Source organism: Pelecanus crispus, chromosome 13 (genome assembly GCF_030463565.1).
Source record: "Pelecanus crispus isolate bPelCri1 chromosome 13, bPelCri1.pri, whole genome shotgun sequence".
In the NCBI taxonomy this organism is placed as follows: domain Eukaryota; kingdom Metazoa; phylum Chordata; class Aves; order Pelecaniformes; family Pelecanidae; genus Pelecanus; species Pelecanus crispus.
The window spans coordinates 25,359,591-25,369,514 of NC_134655.1; the positions used below are offsets into that span (position 1 = coordinate 25,359,591).

Sequence of the window (9,924 nt, forward strand, 5' to 3'; positions counted from 1 at the left end):
TCAGACAAACAGATAACTAGAAAGCAGCATGCAAGCCGTTATCAAAACACCAGAAACAACCCTGACTGCAGCCTCACGTTCCGTGTGTTTCACAGTAAGAAACATTTAGGCAGTGTCACACCTTCTCATGAAGAAACAAAAGGCCATAAACCAGGCCTTCTCAACTTTCATGAAAAAACTACAGTAGAAGTCAACAAGTCCTAGCTCGAGACGTATCGAGTTAGTAATGGTTCGAAATGTTGAAATATACAGTGGATTCAAAAAGGGCGTCCAGTCAGTGCAGCTTAAAAAAAACAATAAACGCCTCTTTTGGAGACATTTAGCTACAAAGGTTCCCACCCTGAGCAAGATACCAGTTGCGCAAACAATGCCACACAAAATTATCTCACCTGTTGAAACAGGAACTCTAAAAGCCTTCATGAGGCAAATGCACACCTTTGCGTGGGTCTGACGAGCAAAAACCAGGCCAGCTTTGCCACAAACCCAAACCATAGCATCTCTTTTCAAGAAGCGGCCTCGCCCCTCCACCTGCTTCTCAAGTTGATCTTGCTCAACCATCCTGAGTGTTAGGCTCACCCAAACACCATCCTTGCCACTAGAAGAAGGGCTGTAGTTACTGCTGAGTTGCCATGCTAACATCCAGTTTCTGCTGCTTCAGGTTGAGTAATCCAATTTACAGAAAACTGACAATTTCCCTTCAGCTTGTCTAGTCATCCGGGCCAGCAGCTGCTTACTATACAGTTGAGAGGCGATTCTGAAGAGAGAAGCTACAGTTAAACTTCTTTTAGTTTACTGAATGGTGCTCACGCCTTCACACTCCTTAATGTTTTGGTCCTAATTTAATAAAAGTATTTGGCTTCTGTTGGATCGAGCCAAAGGATTGGACAATAGTCTTGGGGAACAGTTTTTAAATTTAAGTACCACCAACAATTTGATATTCAAAAGCTGAGATCTGTTCTTCCTTTTACAAATTGAGTATTTTTATTTTTTGTCGTTTACTTTTTCTTCGATGTTTAATATGCCAGTAGGCAGTGTCAAATGACAAAGCTGAAACCCTAAAAGTCATCTGGGTGCATATAGAGCATACTTTTAAAGGCCAATTAGGCATTTATAAGCAAATTGAAAGTGTACACTAATACATGCAATATAATTGCTAACAATAATTTTGTAGTAACAGCTTTGAGACACTGAATGTGACATTGTAGTTCCTAATGAGCGATCCATGCAGCAAGGTATGCATTTCCTGTAAAATATTATTAAAAACCCCTATATTTAAAATCTTAAAATTTACAATACAATCAACTCTTACATAGTGCTGCAGCGCGCATATATATATATATATATGTATGTGTATATATATATATGATTGCTACTGTGTACAGAATTTATACTTAGTAGAAAATATTCACAATAGATTGGCCCCTTCCTTCTTCATTTAAGTTTTCCTCCAGATCCTACATGCTGTATAGTTTCATTTATCCAAAAGAGGCTGTAATGCTTTAACGCCCTGTTCTTAATTTGGCAACAATCATAGCTGCCAGCTGTTGTGCATCTGTCATGTGGGGATTCTTTTCCATCACAGAAAGGACAATGCTTGGAGGGAAAATATTGCAGAGGTTCTTGTATGTTTGATACTGATGTTCTGGGATGATATGTGGTTCCCGTGGCTCACCACATATCCCAATCCAGGGATTCCTCCAGAGTTGCTCCATCTTCTCAGGCATGCTTCTTACCATTACAGGTTCATAACACGGCTGCATGAGGTTGTTACTCAATGGATACGAGTGGTAAGTGTAAGAGTCTGACGCACATGGTAATGGATCCCAGCTAGCATGCTGCTCTCGACAGAGAGGTGGTCTTCTCTGCCTTGTAGGGTTACTTTCATAAAGCCGTGAGTCAGAAATACTGTCCATTCTTGTCATGACCAAGGCACGGCTTGGTTGTGCAGTTGATGGATGAACGTTTTGAGGCACAGGGTATTCTCCTGGACAACTGGACCGTGCGCCAACAACTGGATGCTGGGCATGTAGGCCTAAGTGGGAAACTGACTGTTTACGAAGGGATTGCTTAGGCTCTTCAGTTCCGTAACTCTGAACTCTATTTAAGGCTTCATGGTAACCATGGGAAAAAGGCTGAAGACGATTTTGCGATGGCAGTCTGTGGATCTTCACATTGTCTTCTGGACTGGCATCTGCTACACCCAGATACAAGTCATTGTAAGAGGAATAAGAATCATTACTTGTATGGCTTAAGCAATTGTCAGGACAGGGACTCGAGTTTCTAGAATACATCCCCTGGTCCATATCAGCCCCGTAATAATCTGTGTTACGGATACTACTTATGCTCAAGTTGGAGAAATCACTGAGTAAGGAATAATAGCCATGGTCCCCCAATGATTCATATTTGGGATACTGATCAGTATAGCTAACTGAGGTGCCATGGCTATTGGTGACTAGTATAGGAGGATATTGCACACTGGACATATGTTCCAGTGAGGATTTCTGATGCATGAACTGTGAGGAACCTGGCACCGGACTGCTTGCAGAACGAGTATTTAATGCACCAGCTGCATGGCTTTTTGGTGGAGGGAGCGTTGGTACACTTAATGCAGAAACCAGAGACGGGACAGAGCTGGCCTCGGACTTCCGGGCTACTGATAACTTTTCCTCAGGCTCCACAGCTACTGATCTAATGCTTGGATCTGACTGACGTTTTGGGGCAATGCGTTTCACTTCAGAACTGATTTCTCCTTTGGAGCTGGATGGCCCTGTGCCACATTTGGCCAAGGCTCCCTCACTCATAGTTTTCACAGCAGATAATTTGGCACTTATTCGAAGCTCATCCGCTACTGACCTTTGAGGCTGGTTTGCCCGTTCTGGGTGGTAATATTTACATTTGTGCCCATAGGTGCACTTTTTACCTGGAAGAAAAGTGTTTTCAAGTTAAATAAGCCCAAACTAATCAATACCACCAGTTGCTATCTTTTTTCTCTATATCTTTCACCACTGCTCAACAGTAATACTTCTATATTAACCCCCTAAGGAATAATTATAGATATTGTATATACAGGCACAGACTCTGCTACCTGTTATCCACATATATCACTGCATCAAGGGCAAGACACATCACTTTTCTTCCTACTGGCTCATGATTTCAATACTGAGAACATACTCAATGCTTTACAAAACAAGATAGCTCTAACGCAGTTCCTATAATTATGAATCTCCTATCTCCTTCCTTGAATACAAACTAGAAAAAAACAGCAAAAAGCTGTGTTATCCACAAGGTATATCTGGTAACCCTTAATTTTCTATATTATTTTTATTATTACGCGTATGAAGGGTCTAAAAATGGATATAGTGCTTGGATGGCAACACGAAAAATGGCTTCTTTTTTTTTTTCAGTAATGACAAGATGTTAATTAATTGCTTGCTTCACCTACCTTTGAATACAACAAATCAATCTGACTTAGGCACTTACCATAAGGACACGGTTGTTTCTTATGTTCAGGAATAACTGGCCTTTTCCTTAAGAAATTTTCAAGGCTTGGACCATGGCGTCCTAAAGGATCATCAGGAGGCATAAATCTAAGGGGAAAGAAATGAAATGTGAATTTCAGTTTTTACTGAGGATTCTGAATTAGCAAATTCCCTTACTTTGGAAGAAAAGAACCATACTTGTCATTCACAAAAGAATACATCAGCAGCCGCTCCTCTATGAACTTCTTCCATTCTGGTTTTTCATTTTGAAGATCCCGATAGTTGTCATTTGATACAATGATGCCATCTGAGTCGAAAGCAAGTTTTACTATGAATCGATCATCATAGCAAACCACTCTTCTTCCCTGAACTCTTCGAGATGGGGTGAAAACAAGAATTTTCTCTTTCTCCAATTTACGTAAGATTTCTTGATCTGTAAAATAATTTTAGTTGAGCAGCTTTTTAAAAAGTTTTAAAAGAAAGAAATGCAGCCTTTGAAATATGAAACTTCTTGCCCTCTTTTCTGAAAAAGTATTTTGTAATTATGTTCATATATAGTCCCCATTATCATTAAAAAATACCTAGATGCAGAGTGCCATTTTATTTCTGAGGTTTCAAAGCACTGGGTAAATATTCAATATTTAAGCTTCATAACCACTCTACTCCTCTGTTGTGAACAAACACGTACCCTTACTCAGTCTTCCTGAACATGTCAAAAACTCAGTTGTTACTGTATTACAATAGTCTTCTCCTTAGTCTAGAGTAAAATGTAAGTACTTTCTATGGGTCAAAACACATGCTGCCTCTTCAGTGTTTGAGATAATCCTACTAAATGAGTCCCTGGCCTGATACTACTTATTTTATACTCACCCAGCAACTAAGAATCAGTTCCTATATGCTTAACAATGTTTGCTAGTGGAAAAATTATGACTACGACTTCTCAAAAGTGTCGAAATGATCCACTAATGTTACAAAAACCAGCATTGTTTAAGGTGGAGATACTTCAATGCTTGTTTCCTCACCAGTGAAATCGTCGTTTTTGAACAAACAGCTGAGTGCAACATCATCATGCAACATCGCATCCACAGCCCAGTATGTAGTATCCATCAGAAAGATGACATACTTGTGTCTTAATGCAATACTTTTTTTTCTTTTTAACCAACGGGTCAAAGAAAATCTTGATCTGTTACCTGTAATTGGTGCATCAGGTCGAGACTGTTCTTTTCTCCATGCAGGTACAAACACAGTGATATCTTTATGTCCTTTTTCCAGAAACCAATCAACGGCTAGCTGAATTCCCCGACAGGAAAATCCTTCTTTATTCCCATGGCTGAAGAACATGCAAAAGTTTTATAAACAGCAAGGACAAAAGTTACATTTGGTTTTGGTTTTTGTTGTTGTGGTGTTTTTGTTTTTTCTTCTAAAGCTGCCATAGTCTAAGGATATAAGGGAAACAAAGTCTGTAGATAGGTAAACCTTTTTATTAGATCAGCTTACATAATTGGAAAAAGACGATCACCCAGAACTATTCAGCCATCAGATTACAGCAACACTGCTACTTAAAGCTGTAGAAACAGTGAGATATCACTATCCCAAAAGCAAAAACAAACAAACATGAAGTTTTTCTGCTTTTTCATTTTAATAGCTGAGCTAATGAAAAATATAATTTTCCCAACAAACTGAGCTTACCTTAAATAATAGTACCATAAAAAGCTATCAATCACAAAATGGAATGAACTAATAATGCCGGCTGTCATGGGTGACTGGTGCTTTTAAACATCTAGATTAAAAAAAAAAATGTTTCTCTAATACTAAATGTTCTGCATTTTTTATTAGGACTTTTTCTCTTTAAGGGAAAGAAATAATTCTCTCAAAGTTGTATAAGCCCAACCCCCATCAAAAATTTTCTAAAACACACAGGAGTCTCTAAAACAGCACACAATTCAGATAAAGGGGTTGAATTTAAGTGGCCTAAGAAGCTTCTGCAAAGAAAAAAAGAAATTCTTTAGAGGTTTGATAGAAACTAAGTAGAATCTTAATTATGAATCTTATTCAGTCTACCTCATGGACGCACACATCTTGATTTGCTAAACAGAGTGAACTAACAATCAGGTTTCAAGTCCTCTCAGGAAATAGTTTAGGAATGCCTGAATAATACATAAGCACATATATAAGATAAGAAGATGACATTTAATTATAATATCCTTAGCAGTTCGTCTGCACAGGTAAGAGACACACACAGATCTTTGCGTTATGGCTGGATTTCCTATTTAGATTCAAGTCAACATTTTCTTTGTCTGAAAAACAGAGGGCATATATTACTGCTACACCGTATCATTGAATAATAAAAACTAAGGGTTCTGGTTCTTTTCAATTAATACTGTAACTACTTGAGAAAAAAACTGGTCTGCCTTTTTACTAAAGGGAAAAAAAAAAAAAAAAAAAAAGCCCAACACCCAAAACCAACCCTCTTTGTTACACTTCAGTCTGGCTAGCAAAGTGAACTGCTTCCAAAATGGCATTTGAAAAGCGTAGACTAGTAAGCAAATGCCATGCTCCTTGATGCAGACTCTTCAAAATGTATTAATTCAAATTTTTTCCCCTCTTTCTCAACACAGCTGCAATTTTTCATCAATTGTGATAGGAATGACCCTGCCCAGTTAGTTTGGCACCTACCAGTCATTATTTCTGAAGAGACTTCTATATTTTGTGAAGAGCATTAATTGATTTCTTAAAATCATTCCATCCATTGCAAAAGGTGCTAACTGAATCACATCAGTGATGCTGTACTGAGGAGTGAGATCATCACCACGAAAAAGTGGTTGAGCGGCCAGGTCAGGGAGGGTTACAGAACGCTGCAGGGGAGGCCGTTCGCACCAGTGACGCTCCCTATTGGAAAAAAGCCCAAGGGGCCTAGGTAGCCGTGCTGGGCTGAAAACACAGGAGAGGACTCTGCTATTAGCAGCCCTGAAGTGCGTGGGCAGTCCACGCAGTTGGCTGTAATTACGGAGGCTTTGTGGCACTAGGTAATGCTAAGAACTCCTCCCGTACTTCAAGCGGCTGGCGTTTGGCTGTACACGAAGTGGCATCCAGCTGCTGCACCATCCTGTTCCAAGCTGTTAGTCCTGTGTTGCATCCCCCAAAACTGTTTACTTCAAGAAAATTTCGATACTGAAAATGGAAACAGTTCCATTTTCTATATATAGCCACCTTTCAGTTACAACATATACATTTTACCATAAAGGCAAGGCTTCCATGTGCATCATCAATAATTGCAGTATTTTTAAGCATGAGAAATGTATAACCCTTGCACTTTTCAGATATTCTCAGTCTGTAGAGCAGATGCTGCATAATTAAGAGATTTGCATCTTACTAAAATCGTACTTAGCATTATTCTATGGATTATCATTCCAAATTTTACTTCAATGTTGTTGTTGTTGTTATTATAGAACAACATCACAGAGTACTGGACTGTAGCAAGATGCTGGGCTCAAAAGGTTATGTAAAGTAACACTCAAACATACCAAAGGCAGACAGATCTAATACCATCTGTATAACTAAAGGCCTATGGATCACCAGCACAGTCCAAATCCTTGCAACTTAAATAATGAATACAGAAGCTGCAATGTTGCTAATTGATTTTTGTACATTTCAGATATGCAGAATTTAATATCCTTTTAAACTTTCAGATGCATATGCATTTTGTTATGAGCAGGACTTGATGATCCTTATGGGTCCATTCCAACTTGAGATAATCTATGATTCTATAAACAGAGCACCAATTCTAAGCCATGCAATAGTAAGAGTACACGCACACTTTTCTCCAGTTGCTGCCACATTACGCTCAGGACTAACTCAAGCAGTACAGAGACCGTAAATTCAACAGGCACAGAAAAAAAGGAAAGGAAAAAGTTAAATCCAGTATTGGTGATGTTGCTTTACAGAAATATCTTTTGGATTGGTGTAACCACAACTTGACACTGGAAAATCCTATATATAAAATATTCTTATAGGATTTGAGGAGTTTATGTATTTCAAAACTCAAGAGTACTTAATACACCTATAAAAATCTGAATTTTCTTAAGACATTGAAAAAAAAATTCAGATCACAAATTCTTCTAGAGCAGAAACCTCATACTAAAGGAAATCTATTGTGCAAACACTACCTGAAGAAATCTTGGTATCACTGATGACTAAACAGACTGTTTAAAAACTCCCTCACAGAAAATCGTACTTTCTCAATGATAAACAAATCATTGGCTAGCTGAACTGTGTACTCTACAGACATGCTCGAAAGTGGCATGGGACAAATACCTCTTGAGTTAGTGTTGACCCAAGCAGCCAAGTGCACACGTGTACGCACACGTCTGAAACTGCGAGCATCACAGCTGTGTGAGTCAGCACGTTTAGCTCATGCGTATCTCTGTACTGACACAGCTCTCAATTCTGAGCAGGTTTGATCAGCGGGAGCTCAAACACCCTGAAGTCCACTGCATATCATCAGTATATACTACATGTCACTATAGAAAGAACCAAGTCTTCCACCCCTATTTGGTTGCCTCTGGACATTAAAGAAAAATAATTTTCAACATTGTTCAAGGACTTCAAAAAATTAAGCCCATCCACACAAAAGCACACTACAGATAGATTGCTAGAAAAAAAGATCTGAGGGAGAACTTGGTTTGAAAAGGGTAGGGGGAAGGCAATTGGAATATGGATTACATATAAAGGAGTAACAGCATAATTAAAAGCCTGGACTAAAGAGTCCCTAAAAAAGATGTATTATCAGTGTAAATATACTACACGATGACTTAAAATTACTTTGTCATCAATATTGATTTTTCTCATAAATATTTTAGTGATTTATTCTTTTCAAATGTTGTGACAGGGAGACCCACCTCATAGCCACATTGCTTCCATCAATGACAATTGGCCTCAAGTTATCACTGTTATCCACAACTTCATCTTCAAGTGACAATTCAGGGCTTGCTATTTCCTTTGGGCAAGGGCCTCTTGGCACCAGAGTACCAGTGGTACTGCTGGCACTGCTTTGTCCCTCTGATTCACTTTTGTTGCCAAGTCTCACAAGCTCTGCCAGAATATCATTGATGAGTGCATCTGCTCCCAATTTATTCAGTACAGCCTGGATCTGATCTCCTGCATACCCAAGCTTTAAAGCAAAATCCATTTTAGCTTGGTATTCCTTGTCCAAATTTGTTTTGCATTCATCTAGCTTCAAGTCTTGTGTGATACTGCTCTGTGAAAAACTTGGGCGATCCAAACAAGGGGACCGACAGAGTGGCCGATGTGGTTTAGTGGAAACCTCCTTTTCTCTCCATTGAGTATTGCTACAGCTGCTTCTGAAGTATGGTTGCTCAGGTTCACTTTCTGAGCTCGTCCATTCCTCAGATTCAGCACTGCATTCACCAGCATCTTGTTCCACATTTCTGTCTTCTCTGGAGTGCCTCTTCTCCATTTTCAGCTTCCCTACCATAGACCAGGCCGTCATCACGTTCAGCTTCCAGCCAGAGAGCTCAGTTCTCTTTCATTTCCAAAGACACCTGGAATTCATACTCCATTGCATTGTGTTGGCCAATTAAGTTTACACAAGGCTGGAGTTAATTTGCCTTGCTTACTATGTTCTGGCATAAACACCACCACCATGAAGTTCCTTCAAAAAAAAAAAAAAAAAAAATTAGCTTTTGACAAATTCTGCAAAATACTCAACTACAATTATTTTGTTTACAAGTCAGCAGAGGTCCCTAGTCATTCATATTTCTGTGTAAAAATTTATCATAATAAAGCATATAATTATGTTGTCTCTTTAATCACAAATTAAACTCTCTTTCCCTCCCCCAGTTACTCTATGTACAAAAAAAATTACACTTCCCACACAATAAACTTACAGATGGAATTAATGGAGTATCTCAGTAATATTTAAAGATAAAAAAACAGAAAAGAGTGACCCACCACTTTCATTAGAAACCTGTCTTTACAGCCTTCTACTGCAGGAACAGCCTGTCTACATTAGGAACAACTTGTGGAGCTCCAGTATGCATAAAATTTAACACAAACCATTTCAGCCTCTTTCGGCAAGCATTTACCATCAGAACTGGCAAGTTAAGTCTGCTGCAAGCTGGCTGCTAGACATGTAAGGGTTAATAACAAGATGCACAAAGGTTCTACACAACGATCATCTTGTGCTCTGCTGACTGTACCTACCGCACTGAAAATTCCAAAATCAAGGATGGATATTACTGCATTTTGTCAGAAAGTCAGGATAGACACTCATAATTCTTGTCTTATACCAGAAGAAAAATTGTTCAAGGAATTCTAGTGAGAGGTCTGACAAACCAGAAGATTCAAGCGACCTGTGAGGGGCTGAACTGACATCATGGAAGCCTTTGAAAAACAGTTTCTAAAAGGAATTGCACCTACAGCAGCA

General features: G+C 38.9%; 1 protein-coding gene across 1 annotated transcript; it reads right to left on the reverse strand.

Annotated features, from left to right (window-relative positions):
* Positions 1-1,499: 1,499 nt before the first annotated feature.
* On the reverse strand, positions 1,500-8,988 carry ZC3H12B (zinc finger CCCH-type containing 12B). The gene is made up of 5 exons (XM_009478685.1): positions 8,378-8,988; positions 4,670-4,809; positions 3,678-3,912; positions 3,481-3,587; positions 1,500-2,920 (listed from the first exon to the last, which is right to left on the reverse strand). The coding sequence occupies exons 1-5, from the start codon at positions 8,986-8,988 to the stop codon at positions 1,500-1,502; spliced, it is 2,514 nt and encodes an 837-aa protein (XP_009476960.1).
* Positions 8,989-9,924: the final 936 nt, after the last annotated feature.

Coding starts and splice junctions, on each gene's coding strand:
- ZC3H12B (XM_009478685.1), bottom strand. CDS start 8,988: ATGACGGCCTGGTCTATGGTAGGGAAGCTGAAAATGGAGAAGAGGCAC. Junction 4,810..8,377: donor GGAAGCAATGTGGCTATGAG/GTGGGTCTCCCT, acceptor CATGTTCTTCAG/CCATGGGAATAAAGAAGGAT. Junction 2,921..3,480: donor GAAACAACCGTGTCCTTATG/GTAAGTGCCTAA, acceptor CTTTTCTTCCAG/GTAAAAAGTGCACCTATGGG.